The 17,644-nt window shown below is 40.2% G+C and overlaps 1 protein-coding gene and 4 non-coding genes across 5 annotated transcripts; all 5 read left to right on the top strand.

Moving 5' to 3' along the window:
* The first annotated feature begins 440 nt into the window (after positions 1-440).
* Positions 441-7,790, top strand: LOC124141420 (repetin-like). The gene is made up of 2 exons (XM_046509424.2): positions 441-627; positions 4,313-7,790. Exons 1-2 carry the CDS (start codon positions 603-605, stop codon positions 5,884-5,886), a joined length of 1,599 nt encoding a protein of 532 aa, XP_046365380.2. The 5' UTR covers positions 441-602; the 3' UTR covers positions 5,887-7,790.
* Positions 7,791-15,841: 8,051 nt separating this feature from the next.
* On the top strand, positions 15,842-15,914 carry Trnav-uac. The gene has a single exon. It is a non-coding gene; the product is annotated as a tRNA-Val (tRNA).
* Positions 15,915-16,283: 369 nt separating this feature from the next.
* On the top strand, positions 16,284-16,356 carry Trnav-uac. The gene has a single exon. It is a non-coding gene; the product is annotated as a tRNA-Val (tRNA).
* A 435-nt stretch (positions 16,357-16,791) lies between these two features.
* On the top strand, positions 16,792-16,864 carry Trnav-uac. The gene has a single exon. It is a non-coding gene; the product is annotated as a tRNA-Val (tRNA).
* A 367-nt stretch (positions 16,865-17,231) lies between these two features.
* Positions 17,232-17,304, top strand: Trnav-uac. The gene has a single exon. It is a non-coding gene; the product is annotated as a tRNA-Val (tRNA).
* The last annotated feature ends 340 nt before the right edge of the window (positions 17,305-17,644 follow it).

Genomic DNA, 17,644 nt, shown 5'->3' with positions numbered 1-17,644 from the left:
AACTTAATAAGAATGAATGACAAATACTTTCTTCATACTGCATCAGGAAACGATTATGAAAAATGCATAAAATGTGACCATCGTAAAACACATGAAAGTGGTGTATTAGATGTACATGTATCTACCTTCCCTATTGGAAACAGTGGTTGATAGCATGAGCACCGAACTACGCTGAAGGTACATACAATCGGCCACGCCCTGTAACACTCATTCCTCTTAAGGCTTTCACTGAAAGCATCGGTACTTGTTCTGATCCTTACACTGAATGAAAAAGGTGTAGAGGAATGAATAGATGTAATATTGTAGACAAATACACTAGGGGGCCATGTCCCGACTTTAAATGCGTTCAGGTAAGCATAACCTCTAATATTCCAGGAAAGGTATCTTACGTCATACTTAGAATTCAAAATCGAAAGAGAAAGTAACAGTTTTAGGATTCACGTACGTGTCCAGGTTATCTTGATCAATTAACAACTTGATGGCACAATATAATGTTTGTACACGGGTTTATTGGGATAATAATAGTGCCAACGTAACAAACATTACGACCCCAGTCACTGTATGAAGAAGAACGAGAAAAAGTAGTAGCTTGAGACTTCGTAATGGCTGAAGGAGGGTCGAGAAAAGGTAAGATAAGAAGTGTTTGTGTTTGTGTGTGTGTGTTGTGTTGTGTTGTGTTGTGTTGTGTATCGCCGCAGCCCAAACATTATCGAATCTTATAATCCAGTGATATTGTGAGCAGCGAGCCACGTCGTCAGTGTACGCTGAAACGTAGTCGTCAAACCTGATCACCCGATCCATTTGCCCGTCTCTTACCACAAGTAGGCAATTTCTGAAGACCAATTCTAACCCGGAACATTCAGGGGGGCAGTGAATTTCATAACGCCTAACGCTCGTACTTAAGCAGCTCTCACACTTTGCCGAGGTGGTTGCCGAGCTCTCCCGAGCCTAACTCGGTTAGGACTCGGGAAGAGACTACATATATACGAGTATCATACGAGTACGCTACGAGTGTGTGACGAGGACCACAGGAGTCCAATAGGAGTCTATTAATTAATAGAGTTGCATACGAGCACAACGATCTCGATACGAGCTGTACAAGTTTGGTACGAGGTGGCTACGAGCTGCTAATGCTACCATCACATCAAAGTAGTTCTATCCCGTTCTACCCCGTTCTAAACAAAATACTAGAACGGGCTGTGTTCACGGTATAGCGCATAGTTTGGCGTAAAATACTATGATAGTTCGTTCATAAGCAGTCCTCAATACGTCTATCTCGTTCTTAGCCAGTCTGCAGTCCGTTTTTATCCAGTTCAGGTCGAGTAAATGTGCCCGTTCACCTCATCCCGACAACGTTTCGAAGCAGTTCGTAGCCGTTCTCAACCCGTTCTTAACCAGTTCAACCTCGTTCTACCCCGTTCACAATACGTCAAAGCCAGTTCTACCTAATTCTTAACCCGACCAACTCGTTCGCAGTACATCCTCATCTCGTCCCAAGTACGTGTGTATTCGCGTCCTGGCCCGACACCTATGGATACCTAGCGCGTTGTAGCCAGTTTTCATTCAAGTTCAGGGCTCCGAGCTGTACACATCATGTCTCCAAAGAGAAGTCGTCCCGGTCGGTGTGCACACGTTGTGAAAATTATGTCGGACTGCACCACGTCGTAACACGTCCCTAGTAGGTTCGAAGTACGGCAATCCCGTTCGAAGTACGGCAATTCCGTTCGTAATACGTCTTTCTCGTTTTAAGTACGTTGTTAATCCGACTAATTGCAGAACGGGATGGACGGGATAAAATTTTGAGCAGACTCAAAGTTCTAGAACACCCTCCCCGTCCGAGCCCGTCCATGAAGTTCGTAAAAAGACTGTCAATAGTTGCTACTACGTCCACTACGTTCTTACACAGTTAGAACCCGTTCGACAAAATTTTCATGAACCTATTGAGAACTAGTTTGTTGTGATGGGGGTATAAATAATTCGGCGGGAATTACACTCGTATAGCTCGTATTAGACTCGGTCAACTAGGCAATAAATTTTGCAGACGATCCTCATACGAGTTCTGTACGAGCACCACGAGGTCGCCACAGGGTACTATGAGTAGGACGTGTGTGTTACGAGTTTGTTACGAGTTTCTTAGGAGTTGGCTGGCGGCCCGACTGTTTTGAGCAGATCAGTACGAGGTATCCCGAGTTACCCCGAGTTTAGTACGACTTCGCTACGAGCTCCATACGAGTACCCCCGAGTCAGCTCGGGTCCATACTCGGACGCAACTCGGCAAAGTGTGAGAGCCCCTTAAGTCTTCATCCACCTGCACGAGGGTGACACTGAGTTTGCCTCACACATTTTGAAATCTTCTCTTGTCCTTGAGACTAAACACAGAGAATTTTTTCCAGATAATAATAAAAGACAATAGACCTCACCACCCTAGCTCTTCCCTCAATCGCTTATATTTACCAATCATAATGGGAGGGCGTGGTTTGATTAACGTTGGGGCTCTTCATGCTAGAATTGTTTTGTGCACTTTTGCACACATCTATTGATGATCCTCTTGTGAAGCATGTCAAGACAAGGCATTGCACAGTTTTCTTAAAGGATGTGGAACAAAATCTCAATGTCAGTGCTGATTTTGTTGATGGTTCTGTACTGCTGGACGGTACAGAAATGAGTGTCAACCAAGCGAAGTGCTGTATCAGATCGGCCCAGACTATGTTTAAGTGTGTTGAGAAGATCAGCAACTCTGGAGAGTCCTTCGCTTGGATGAAGTCGGCTGGCCTGAAAAGTGAAACAGAAGGCTTTCTGTTTGCTGCTCAGGACCAGTCACTTCCACTCGAAACCGTCAACGTGTAATTTGGCATCAAAATGTAAATATAAAATGTAGAATATGCAATTAATTCAATGAGACTGTCCAAAACATTGTCAGTGGATGCCCAGCTTTGGCACAAACACAGTATCTTAAGGGACGTGATGGAGTGGCTCGATCATTTTATTGCCGTTTTCGCCATCCTTTTGGTTTTGACAGATAGGTCCATCCATGGTACGACCCGGAATATGTAGAGGGTGTCATGGAAAATGATAAATACAAAATACTTTGGAATAGGTCCGTATACAGCATCAGACGTATCAAGGCCAACAAACCTGATCTTGTCCTATTTGATAAATCCAATGAAATCATTTATATTAGGGAATTTTCTGTCATTTTTGACCCTTTTCTGTGATTGACAAGATTGAGGAAAAACATGGCAAATATGCAGACTCCGCTTTCGAAATGTCACGCTTGCATCCCAAGTACCATGAGCTGATGATGAGCCTAACCAGTATGACTGTATCCTCTTTGCTGCATTTTTTATGTTAATCTGTAACTACTACTACTACTACTACTACTACTACTACTACTACTAGTACTACCAACAGGCGACGAAGCCTTTACCATTAAATGAAATCATGCGAATCAGTCAATGGTGAAATATGTCAAATATGTGCTGAAATATGTACTTTAGTCTCTGCATAATGCGGTTCACCGCAGGTGACAGTCTGAGCAACACAGTTCCTCTTTGTTGGTGTCCATTTGTTCACTGGAATAGGTTAGAATAGAAATGAACTCAAAGATCTAATGTTTTGGATTTGTGATGAGAAACATGATGCTGTATTTATTCACGCTATGGAATTCCGATGGGTTTCCCAAGGTGTTCTTAGCCACTCCAAGATAACAGGTTCGTGAAAAACCTATAAAAGTTAAACTGTGTCTGTTCCTCGGACATGTGACCAACGACAATGTAGTCGCATGTAAAGAAACAAAACAATGTTATAAAGAAAAGCTCCCGACTAAAGGACAAAACATGTTAAAGAAACATTTGACAATTTTGTTGATTTGTTGTTGGAAAGGCGGAAGGTTTCTACGTTTGTAATATTGTAAAAACATGAATACTGTGACACAATATTCGCCGTGACGTGTACAACCAATCAAAAGGTTGGACGAACGCAGTTATCTGTGTTGTACCGACAGACTGATCTGACCAATACATGAGGTAAAAATGTTTTATGTATCAATATTTCCTGACATATATGTATTTTACATGTACACGTGTTCATATCGAGTGCGAGATACTAAGGTACGTAATCTTTATCTGATATCCAGAATGTTGTCTAAACCTGACTCATTGTTTTGTAAAACCAAAGGCATAGTAATTTGCCTACGTTTGACAGACTATTACACCCCACCCCCACCTCTTCCAGTTAGTATGATTTAGTATGATAATTATCTTTGTTCATTTGCTAAAGAGGCCCAATGCCAATTGCTGCATTTCTGTTGTAGAATACCTTGAAAGGCTACTGGCTAAAGCTGAGAGACACAGCACCGGAAGCGTCGCTGAGGTCGTCTCCCTTCTATACCGCAATAAACCAATTGGCTACTTTCGCCACATTCTAGAGAATAATAATGGGAAAATGCAAAGACTAACCAAAGATATGGGAGGGGATCCACATTGTCCAATCAATGGAAAGCTTAGTGGACTTTTCTTTGGTGTTACTTTATTTAAGGGTGGCTTGCCGACCATATCTCCATTTGGGGACACCAGAGTGACAGTACCCCTGAGTGAAGTCTTTGATGATTCGGCAAATCTGTATTTTGCTGATTTTTATTGCATGCCTAGGGGTAAACGTTTGCATTATGTGACCCTAGTTCTGACCAAAACTGATTCGGAGGCAGACCGTTTCTGCGAAGAAAACCTGATCAAACTTGATGCATACAAAAACAAATATTTAATAAGGAGTGGGAAGCAGACATATCGGTCCCAGACACGTAATAAATTAACTGTTGAAGTGTTCTATACAGAAGATGTGAACATATCACGTAGGAACCTGACGCATACACGTATATATGGGCGGGGACAAAGCGTTGGGGGAATAGGAAAATCTGTTGGATGTTCCACATGCAATATTGATGTTCATGCACATTTGAAACATCAGAGGGAATGGGTAGGTGTTAGTCAATGGGAATATGGTGAAGATCCATACGAAGATGATGAACCACACTGTCAGGTAGATGATGATCCATACAGAGACGATGATTCACAGATAGAGTATGACCCATATCAAGACTTTGGGCCATTTGAACATGATGAGCCATTTCAAGATGACGGGGCTTCTGAGGATGATGAACCATATCAAGACGATGAACCATATCAAGACGATGAGCTGTATCAAAACGATGAGCCGTATCAAGATGATGAGCCGTATCAAGACGATGGGCCGTGTCAAGATGGTCAGCCGTATCAAGACGATGGGCCGTGTCAAGATGGTCAGCCGTATCAAGACGATGAGCCGTATCAAGACGATGGGCCGTATCAAGATGCTGAGCAATATCAAGATGATTGGCCATATCAAGATGATGAGCCGTATCAAGACGATGAGCCGTATCAAGACGATGGGCCGTATCAAGATGGTCAGCCGTATCAAGACGATGGGCCGTGTCAAGATGGTCAGCCGTATCAAGACGATGGGCCGTGTCAAGATGGTCAGCCGTATCAAGACGATGGGCCGTATCAAGATGGTCAGCCGTATCAAGACGATGGGCCGTGTCAAGATGGTCAGCCGTATCAAGACGATGGGCCGTGTCAAGATGGTCAGCCGTATCAAGACGATGGGCCGTGTCAAGATGGTCAGCCGTATCAAGACGATGGGCCGTGTCAAGATGGTCAGCCGTATCAAGACGATGGGCCGTGTCAAGATGGTCAGCCGTATCAAGACGATTGGCCGTATCAAGACGATGGGCCGTATCAAGATGCTGAGCAATATCAAGATGGTCAGCCGTATCAAGACGATGAGCCGTATCAAGACGATGGGCCGTATCAAGACGATGAGCAATATTTAGATTATGAACAATATTAAGGTGGTGAGACATATCAAGACGATGATCAATATCAAGATAATGAACGTTATTAAGGTGGAGAGACATATCAAGACGATGTTTGAAGATGATGATCCAAACAGATATGACGATGATCAATACATTGGTGACATTTGAATGATGTTGACACAGCATATTCACCGGAGAGTAAAAATGTGATTACAAGATATTAAGAAGTGATGCAAGAACAAGGTGTGTACTAGTATTGGCATAGATGCCTACACTTTACCATCCAAAGAATGGGTGTGGATATTGTCGTTTGGAGGAGCAGAATAGGATGTTTTTGTCCGAGAAGAAAACACTCACATGGAAGTCACCCCGGTATACAGCTACCAAGTGGTATAAGGTTGGTTCTGAGACTCACACTGTTTTCATTGTCGCTTTTATTGATAGCGGGAGATGTTGAATCCAACCCAGGACCGACCCAAAATACCCCCTTCTTCAGAAAGAGTAAAGACTAGATTATCGCACAAAATGTTTCTGGCCAATGTTTGACTACTGACACGTCACATAGCCAATCAACACTTGAAGATCTTGCTATAACACCCAAAGCAATACAAACACAGATTACCTCCCTATGATGACAAACTTCGTGACTTTCAAGAGGAAAACACAAGTTTGAAACAGAAACTTGATGCCCTGGAATCCAGAAATGACAGCATTGAAGCACAGTCTCGAAGATCAAATTAAATCTTTCATGCTCTGCAAGAAAAGAAGAGTGAAACATGGGAAGAGTGTGAGTCATGTGTTAAAGATTTTATGGACGTTACCCTAAACATCGACTTCAATCCATCAGCATAGAAAGAGCACATCGGCTGCACTCAAAATCTGGAAGTAGACCGATAATTGCCAAGTTCTCTTTCTACAAGGACAGAGCAGCTGTGATGGAAGCTGCCAGGAAGTTTCTAAAGGGAAATAAAGAGTACAGGGTTTCAGAAGACTACACCCGGGAGTGAGAGGAGTTCGATCAAAGTTGTTTCCCTTTATGATGAGAGCCAGACAAGAGGACAAAGTTGTCTATTTGAGCTACGATAAACTTGTAGTTGATGGTTCAGTTTTTGTTCTGGGAGACGACGACACATAAATAAGACAACTTGGACAGCTTAGGAACTGGACAAGATCATCACCCAATCCTACTGAGACATCATCGCCGTCTGCACCTGCTGCTGGGTCATCATCAACAACGTCTCCATCAGCTTATAGTAATGGAAAATAGGGTGGTGGTCGTGGGCTCAATGACACTCATGAAAATAACACTGATTCTACACTTAACATATTGAATATATGTTCCTGGAACATCCAAGGACTAAAATCCAAGAATGAATTTGGTGACTTTATTTCATTCTGCCTGGATCTTGATATATTCTGTTTTGTTGAAACAATGTGTACAGATGCTAGTGATGTATTAACGAACGTATTCAGTAACTATGATTATTATGTTTGTGATGCAAAACGTCTCTCTGAACGTGGAAGTTTATCTGGTGGAATTGCAGTTTGCATAAAATATTGTTTGGCGGGATACTTCGAGAGAGTTTATTCACATTGGGATAATGTTATCTTTTTCAGGATTGTGAATGCTGAAAGTCCAATACATGTTTTCATTGCTTTTGTCTATATTCATCCTGAATCATCTCCGCTCTACAATAAGGGTGAAGAAAATGGTATAGATAGATTGGAAAGTCAGTTAGTACAGATCAAACATGATTATGATGAGTCCTGTAAATTCATCTTATGTGGTGATTTTAATGCAAGAACGGGGTGCGACCGGGATTTGATTCTTGATGATGATGTGAAGTACACTCTTCAAAAAAGGAAACGCATAGGTGTTTTGAGAATTCCAATTAGATATTTTCCCCCAGCAATCGTCATAAAGACAATTCTTTTGTTTGATTCCCGTTAATCATGTCATGTTTGTTGTGCATTGCGCGCAAACACATCTCAAATTTTTTTTGTAAACGTTTATCAGCAAAAATGAAAAGGATGCACGGAAATTGCTTTCAGAAAAAGTTTTCAGCACAATGCACGTGCAAAATGTTGGAAACAAGAGTAGAGACACTGACTATATAAGACCTGCAGCTGACAGAAATATCGCCATTGGACGTTGGGAAGCAGGGGAGTCCCAGTCTGCTGCTTCAAGACACTTCAACGTTCACCAAAGCACCATATCTCGACTATGGGATCGATATACCCGCACTAATCCGACTCAAGATCATCCCAGAAGTGGAAGACCAAGAGTGACCAACCCTGCTCAGGATCAGTGCATCGCCTTCGGAATCGATTTGCTACAGGAACGGACACTGCAGGACAAGTGCCTGTTATGCGAAGAATATCCGACCAAACCATCAGAAATCGTCTGAGGGAAGAGGGAATTCGAGCGAGACGACCAAAAGTTGGACCTGTCTTGCGACGTCTACATCGTCAACGACGTGTCCGGTGGTGCAACAGAGTACAGGCATGGGATCTCAGGAACTGGCGACGCGTTTGGTTCAGCGATGAGTCACGTTTTCTTCTTCAACGACGGGATGGAAGACAACGTGTATACCGACGTTGACATGAACGTTTTGCGACGAACTGCGTTCGACAGGCGGACCGATTTGGTGGAGGGAGTGTCATGGTGTGGGGAGCCATATCCTACACGGGAAGATCACAGTTAGTGGTTGTCCAGGGCAATCTTACAGCAAAACCGATACATAGACCAAATTCTGCGTCCTCACCTCCTCCCAACTTTGGACGCCAGAGGGAGCTGTTCCAACATGACAACGCTCGGCCGCACACAGCACGTGCAACAGTTAATTTCCTTGTTAATGAGAACATCAATGTCCTCCCATGGCCGTCCAAATCGCCTGATCTCAACCCGATTGAACATTTGTGGGACGAACTTGATCGACGCCTCCGTCAACGTTACCAGCGTCCCCACACACTGGCACAACTCGCCAACGCCTTACAGCAGGAATAGCGAAGAATTCCCAAAGAAAAAATCCGACGACTTGTGCAATCTGTGCCAAGGAGGTGTCGAGCAGTGACGGCTGGAAGAGGTGGTGTGACTAGGTACTGACCGTGACGCCCCCTTGTGCAATGTGCAATGACTGAACTGAATTAATGCTGACAATGACGACAATGCTTTTACCGATCACTGTGTCTAATTTAATTTGATTGTGTTCACGTATATATTCTGTGTAGATACTTTTACATCCGCTTAATAAATATCATTTTTCAGTTACAAGAAGTGTTCGTGACTATAAAACAAATAAGTATGGTAGAGCTTTACTGGACTTGTGTAAATTAATCGGCATACATATTGCAAATGGCAGAGCCCCATTTGTTATCCCGAGTAACTTCACTTTTGCGTCACATACAGGATGCAGTACTGTAGATTATTTCATAGTTTCCAGTGATCTTTCCCCAAATGTCATTGACATGTTATCCAGCGTACAGATTCAGATTATATGCCCGTCAAATGTACAATAAAAAATGAAATATACAATCAAGTAATAGAATCACCAGAAACCACAGATGGTATGGTGGAGACTGTTCCTAGATATATTCTACCAGTTGAAAACTTGGGGTCATATTTACACTGTCTTCAGAATACTACAAGTCAGATTATGTATGAACTATTCTCAGTGATATTAGATGATAACATTAACAAAGCCATTGACAAACTATCTGAAATTATGATCCACAGTGCTCAAAATGGAGGAGCTTATGATACAGCATCTAAGCAAACTAGAAGATCACAACCTCCTTGGTTTGATGAAGACTGTGTTCAATTCAAATCAGAGAAATATAGACTTCTGAACAAGTTCAGAAAATATAACTGTGCGCTAAATTTGCAAAAATACATTGATGCAAAGGCAGATTTTAAAATGTGCTGTGGAAGAGAGAAGAAAATTTATAATATGAAAATGAGTGATGAGATAAATGCAGCTGTCAAAGGATAATGACTGCAAGAGATTCTGGGATACACTTGCCCCACAAAACAAGAACTCTAGTAATACAATATAACCTGACGTTTGGGCATCCTATTTTGAAAACTTATTGCACCCTGCAACTACAGAAGATAATTCTGAATTTGATCATTCGGTTTTCCAATTCCTTGATAACCATTCTTGCGAAAATTGTAGTATATATTTTACTAATGATCTATCAGACAAAATCACTGCATACGAGATAGAAGAAGCCATTTCCAAGCTAAAACTCGGCAAAGACAATTAAATGTATTGCAATCATTTTGTTTGAAATGGGGACTTGGGGTAAATTTAAATAAAACAAACATAATAGTATTTAGAAATGGTGGTATTGTTGCCAAAAGGGAAAAGTGGACTTATGGACTTAAGTGGACCTCGGTCAAGGTTGAAACTTACTATAAATATTTGGGTATCATGTTTTCTTCTAAATTATTGTGGTCAGTAGCATGTAAACAACTTGCTATTCAAGCTTCAAAAGCATGTATGCCTGTGTATAAATTGTTTAAACAAAATAAGTATATATCATTTTCAACAGCATGCAATATTTGTTATTGTAAAATTGCACCAATATTACTATATGGTTCGGAAATATGGGGAACGAAATATTATGCTGCCATCGAAAAAGTACATACCTCATACTTCAAACGTTTTTGGGGTATTGGTAAATATGCCTCAAATAAAGCAATTCTTGGTGAAACTGGACGCTGCAATATGTTTGTGCATAGCCAAGTAAGAGTAGTTAAATACTGGATAAAGTTACTTAGAATGGAAGAATGTAGATATCCTCTTCAATGTCATAAATTGTTAAAGCATTCGAATGATAAAGGTAAACAAAACTGGGTATCTGAAGTAAGAAATCTATTATTTACATGTGGTTTTTCTTTTGTGTGGATTGCACAGGATATTGGAAACATTTAAGTATTTATGGGAATATTTAAGCAGCGAGTGAAAGATATATTTGCACAAACTGGAACGAAACTGTTTCATCTTCGCATTATCTTAGCAATTATAGTAAACTAAAGACACATCTTCAACAGGAAATGTATTTATCTGTCTTACCAGACAAGTCATTAATAAGATCGTTTTGTAAATTTAGAATCTCATTACATAGTTTTTATGTAAATATGTGTCGTGAATCGAAAGATATTGATGCTGTTAACAGTGTTTGTACCAATTGTGACAGAGGTGAAGTTGAAGATGAATTCCATGTCTTATTTAAGTGTAACAAGTAATCCAAGTTAAGATCTACATATCTCCCCTTCTTGAATAATGACTATAAATCTGAAATGTTAATGATCAATATTATCAACTCACAAAATAAACATGTTATCTTTTCAGTGGCTACTTATATAAAGCATGTTGTTTTTTATCAGATTCAAGAAGATGTAATTTCTGTATATGCACGTGACATCATATTATGAGTAAGTATCAATTGTACTTTAGGCCATATGGCTATAATACTGAATAAACCTGTCTGTCTGACTACTGACCATTTGAAGAAGGAGGGTATTGGGAAAACGATGAGCCATAGGGTGATGGATCGAAGGCTGACATCGGGTAATAGGCAGTTGGAAAACCATAATCTAGTTAGTAGAGCAGATGAAGTGAAAACAATTACAAATAATTATATACCCGTGGGGATTCCCGCTAAGAATATATTTGCCCATCAACCTATGCTGGTCGTGAGAGGCGAATACTGATTACCTCCCTTTAGCAGTATGTGTGATTCAAAATCAGAGAGGTAAATAATAGAAAATCAAGAAGAACTTTTCCAATACTATGGGGATATCTCTTCGGCATGGAGAGCTCGAATCGGCAGGTTTGTGCTCCCAAGAGACCACAGGCAAGTAGAAAAGGTTCTTCTCTACATACCTGAGTCAGACAGGATGGAGGGTACAGCAATGGCGTATAGGATTTTGTTGTATACAACTGTTTTTATCACAATGTGGACAATGAGATCGGTCACTGCATCTATGGACCATGCGATGTTTACGTTGGATTTGCCGTCCAGAGGAACCTCGTTTACATACCCAAAACTGAACAGTATCCACGAATTTAGGACAAACCCGTTTGTTTCATTGCTGTTGGTTGAAGGTGAGGTAGAATCGAACCCGGGACCTACGAGTTGGGATTTCGCAGGATCAACCATCGTAAATCAGATTGAGGAATCAGACAACTTATAAAGAGACATACGGTCTTTGAGAGAAAAGGTGCATTCAAGCAAGGCAGGGGTATGTGAACTAAGAACCAGAAGTCAGTGTTAACAGAGAAGAACAGGCTGTTTTCAGACTAGATGTGGATGAAGTGCCTTACAACGTAGTTCATAGTTATGTGTCACACAGTTTGCATCTGTAAAACATTAGGATTGAAATATTTTCGTCCTGGCCATTTTATTGTTTTTAATTTTACTTAATCAGATGACAGACACATTTATATTTACTTTTTATCTTGTACATTAGATAAGTAATGTGTAACAACATATTTGTTGTGTAAAAAAAGTACTTTGTTAAATGCATGGTTGTTTGGATTTCTGAAATCTCAGTCAATCAAACACTCAAACATGCAACAATTCACTCCCAGGGAAAATAGAAATACTTGAATGAATTAGATGAGTTATTTGATAGTTTTTTTAATATTAATTCTATTCTCCGAAATGCACTAAAACATGACTAAGTATTAGTTACACTTAGGTTAGATTTATCATTGTTAAGGTTGAATTTACTGGTTTTATTTATACACAAACAAAACAAATATAACACACAAAGTAAATACACTTATAAACCAATGTAAAAGATTAACCTATCCTGTGAGGTATTTACAACTGTTTATGACTCCAATCTATCACAGTCCTGCTGGTGCAAAGGGTGAATGTGAAGTGCAGATTTGAATTAAGAAAGAGGGCAAGAGTTTGAATGATCCAATCGGTTAAATCAGGCCACGTAATAATGTGGTAGCCCTACCTGTTACCCTTATTTATATTACAATGAAACAAACTGTAGAGCTAATAGTAGACCCAACTCGGAAACCCTCTGTGTCCTTATAATTATAGTCTGTTTCAAAATGACCAAACCTGTTGATAGAAAAAATATATTCATTAGTTAAAATAGGAAATGATAAACCTGCAATTCTCAAAGCAATTGTCATTATACAAGGTGAGGTGAGGTGAAATGGGGTTTAACGTCGCGTCCAAGATTATTGCACTTATATAGCGACGTGTGTGTGTGTGTGTGTTGTGTTGTGTTGTGGTGTGGTGTGGTGTGGTGTGGTGTGGTGTGTGTGTGTGTGTGTGTGTGTGTGTGTGTGTGTGTGTGTGTGTGTGTGTGTGTGTGTGTGTGTATGTGTGTGTGTGTGTGTGTGTGTGTGTGTGTGGCTGCTTGTGCTAGTCCGGACTACTGCCGATTCATAGTGCTAGCTGACTGAGATACCATGCCGCAGTTTAACATGAATACCCCACTCAGACACAGTATACTGACTCCGAGCCGACCAGTCCTTGTTTTAGCCTTTGTTGCATCTCACCAAAATATTGAACAAAACGAGTTGATATGTTCATCAACAGAGCATAGATGTCCCACATAAAGAGACCCAGTCTCTAAAGCTGACTATATGCTTTATTTATATGGCATGATGTATTGTACCGGATCAGATATGATGAAACAGAGGTTGATTACCAGCAAAAGTGAATTTAGGTTGGGAGCAGCTATTTCCGACATTTCCCAACGTTGTGCTGATGTCCTGGTAGTAAAGTGGTACCCGGTAGGACTCCCAGATCAGGTAGACTCCCAGATCAGGTAGAATGGCATATATTATTATTGTAAATCCCAAGTACAATAAAATATACACGGACCTGTGGGCACGAGTATATAGGAAAAGGCTCATCCGTCTTAGTCGTCTCTTACCCTAGGTTATTGGGAACCTATTCTACACGAAATAGTAGGTATATTTACAGGCGTAACAAAATTTGTGCACATGACAAATGTAACGATCCAAACGCATTCCTACTGGCTATCTCTATAACACTATGGCCTATGTATATAACTGAGTAAAAACTGATTTCACAACTGATATGTTTTTGATTATTCCTCAGGTCACACTGTGGCTGGAACACAGCCGAGGCGATGTGACATTGAAACTCTCTCACTGACACTTTTCTCGCCAGACACACGGTATATAAAGCTACAGGCCACATTGTGGCTGGAACACAGCCGTGGCGATGTGACATTGAAACTCTCTCACTAACACTTTTCTCGCCAGACACACGGTATATAAAGTATGTTCATCTCCCTAACCGATATACTCTACATATGTCTCTGTGGTTATTCGTCCTGGTCCATTACATTCTTAGCGGCTCATTTACACTGCAAAACTGACGGGGTTGGTACACTTACGGCGATATCTTGTTCAATATTCGTTTGAATGCGTCAGAACAGGTCTATTAATTTATCCTTGTTCGCAGTGTAAAAGGCTGATCTTCAACTGAAAGCTCATTACGTTATTCACGCTTCGCGTACCGTGAAATAAACTATGCACTCTTTCTGTATGTACAAACACGAGAAGCATAATTATTAAATGAACTGAGTTTGTCATGGTACATAAGCATATTCTAAACCTTTTGTGTAACTTCAAGAAGTGAAAATGTGTAGAACACTGAAACTAATCTAATACCCGTCTTGTATGAGCGACACATTCGTGTCGACGCATGCTCATATGACTGAATGACATAAACCATAAATGGAACGAATTTCAAAGATTTTGTGTTAAGCCTGATCACTCGTTGTAAACAGTCAGTCCCAAATATAGTCTGGAAGATAATTTAAGGTACCGTCATAAACAGTCATACATAACTGGATATTACATTTAAAGACAATCGGTGCATGAATAAAAAATCTGTCCATTTAGCTATCACTATATTTCATCAACAACCAGACCTGTTCGTCACGGGTGGAACGAGCATTCATTGAAACAGCCATCTGCATAATGCTACCCCTGCGTCACAGGGCCATATGCACGGGAATCACGCACGTTGAGACGCCCAACGCTAACACCGTATTCGTGCGTGATTCCCGTGCACCGGAATGGCGAACAAAAGGCTATGCTGTTCTTGAAATAATACCTCTTGGATCCAATGATATGACAGTGGCACTTGAAACGTTGCCAATAACCCTGGACTCATAATTGAAAACAGTAAATCTGAAAACTGCGAGTGATGCACAATTGCAATAGTTTCATGACACAGTTGCAGACCAACAACAAGCATTGAACATAAGAAGGCATATTTTTTTTATTCACTTCCACACATTGTCAAATCGTCAGTACATGATTAATTAAATAATCCCACATATCCTGTGTTTCCTTAATTACTCATTGTCACTGACTGTCAATAGTATATTCATGGATTTTATCTGATTTGTTTAGTGTGTGAGAGTGGAGGAGCAGTTTTCACTCGTTGGGGGGCATACCAGATGTCGAAGGGGCAACACAGTGGTATACAGAGGTGATGGGTCTACTTTGCTTGTTATGCAAATACCAACCTATTTCAATTTGAAGTCAGAATGGGGAAGCAAATTTGAGACTGAGGGCATGAACTTGCTGACGTGTGCTGGTTCTGTGGTGTAGCGGTTACTACGTCTGCTTTACACGCAGAAGGTCGCGAGTTGGTACCTCGTCAGTACTTCTTTTTGCAAGCATTTTTCTTCTTCCCTTTACGATCAAACGAAGAAACAAGTAACTAACGTTTCATTTACATTTAATCTGTAACATTCATTATTAATTCACTTTCCCAATACAAACGAGTTTATGACGTGCAATCACTGTTTTTTGTTGGACATAAAGAAAACATACCCGAGTGTGCTGTTTTCAGTTGATAGCAAATAAAATGTCAGTTGTTAGTTGAGGGAAGATGAAAAAAACAAACATGAAATCGGTAAATATGCTTTGAAATGAAGTAAATGTGTCTTTGTTACCGTGTGCTGGTTCTGTGGTGTAGTAGTTATCACGTCTGCTTTACACGCAGAAGGTCGCGAGTTCGAACCTCGCTAGAACCTCTTTTTGTAAGCACTTTTCTTCTTCACCATCAGATGATCAAATAAATGACTTCCGTTTCATTCACCTTTCTTCTGAAAAAATTCATCTATATTCTCGTCGTTCTCCACCAAGCATTCACTTTCCCAATACAAACGAGTTTAGGTGCAAATCACTTTCTTTTGTTGGACATAAAGAAAACATACCCGAGTATGCTGTTTTCAGTTGATAGCAAATAAATGTCAGTTGTTAGTTGAGGGAAGATGAAAGACGACAAACATCTCCTTAAAACTGGAAAACCACATATAAACAGGGTTATTTGAAAAAAACCCGAAATGAAATCGATAAATATGCTTTGAAATGAAGTAGATGTGTCCTTGTTAACGTGTGCTGGTTCTGTGGTGTAGTGGTTATCACGTCTGCTTTACACGCAGAAGGTCGCGAGTTCGAACCTCGCCAGAACCTCTTTTTGTAAGCACTTTTCTTCTTTACCATCAAACGATCAAATAAATGACTTCCGTTTCATTCACCTTTCTTCTGTAACATTCATTTATATTCTCGTCGTTCTCCACCAATCATTCACTTTCCCAATACAAACGAGTTTAGGTGCAAATCACTTTCTTTTTTTTGGACATAAAGAAAACATACCTGGGTGTGCTGTTTTCAGTTGATAGCAATAAATCACTTTTTTTTGTTGGACATAAAGAAAACATACCCAAGTGTGCTGTTTTCAGTTGATAGCAATAAAATGTCAGTTGTTAGTTGAGGGAAGATGAAAGACGACAAACATCTTCTTAAAACTCGAAAACCACATGTAAACAGGGTTATTTGAAAAAAACAAACATGAAATCGGTAAATATGCTTTGAAATGAAGTAAATGTGTCTTTGTTACCGTGTGCTGGTTCTGTGGTGTAGTGGTTATCACGTCTGCTTTACACGCAGAAGGTCGCGACTTCGAACCTCGCCAGAACCTCTTTTTGTAAGCACTTTTCTTCTTTACCATCAGATGATCAAATAAATGACTTCCGTTTCATTCAACTTTCTTCTGTAAAATTCATTTATATTCTCGTCGTTCTCCACCAAGCATTCACTTTCCCAATATAAACGAGTTTAGGTGCAAATAACTTTCTTTTGTTGGACATAAAGAAAACATACCCGAGTGTCCTGTTTTCAGTTGTTAGCAATAAAATGTCAGTTGTTAGTTGAGGGAAGATGAAAGACGACAAACATCTTCTTAAAACTGGAAAAGCACATATAAACAAGGTTATTGGAAAAAAACCCACATGAAATCGGTAAATATGCTTTGAAATGAAGTAAATGTGTCCTTGTTAACGTCTGCTGATTCTGTGGTGTAGTGGTTATCACGTCTGCTTTACACGCAGAAGGTCGCGAGTTCGAACCTCGCCAGAACCTCTTTTTGTAAGCACTTTTCTTCTTTACCATCAAACGATCAAATAAATGACTTCCGTTTCATTCACCTTTCTTCTGTAACATTCATTTATATTCTCGTCGTTCTCCACCAATCATTCACTTTCCCAATACAAACGAGTTTAGGTGCAAATCACTTTCTTTTTTTTGGACATAAAGAAAACATACCTGGGTGTGCTGTTTTCAGTTGATAGCAATAAATCACTTTTTTTTGTTGGACATAAAGAAAACATACCCAAGTGTGCTGTTTTCAGTTGATAGCAATAAAATGTCAGTTGTTAGTTGAGGGAAGATGAAAGACGACAAACATCTTCTTAAAACTCGA

The sequence above is a fragment of the Haliotis rufescens genome, unplaced genomic scaffold (genome assembly GCF_023055435.1).
Source record: "Haliotis rufescens isolate VD_foot unplaced genomic scaffold, xgHalRufe1.0.p SCAF_26, whole genome shotgun sequence".
NCBI classification, from domain to species: Eukaryota; Metazoa; Mollusca; class Gastropoda; order Lepetellida; family Haliotidae; genus Haliotis; species Haliotis rufescens.
Note: the sequence above shows the minus strand (reverse complement) of the source record. Positions and strands in the feature narration are given on the sequence as shown.

What these genes read in the sequence shown, in the direction of transcription:
- LOC124141420 (XM_046509424.2), top strand. Translation starts at nt 603, where the DNA reads ATGGCTGAAGGAGGGTCGAGAAAAG. An exon ending in TGAAGGAGGGTCGAGAAAAG is followed by an intron (nt 628 to 4,312) that starts GTAAGATAAGAA and finishes TTTCTGTTGTAG; the next exon opens with AATACCTTGAAAGGCTACTG.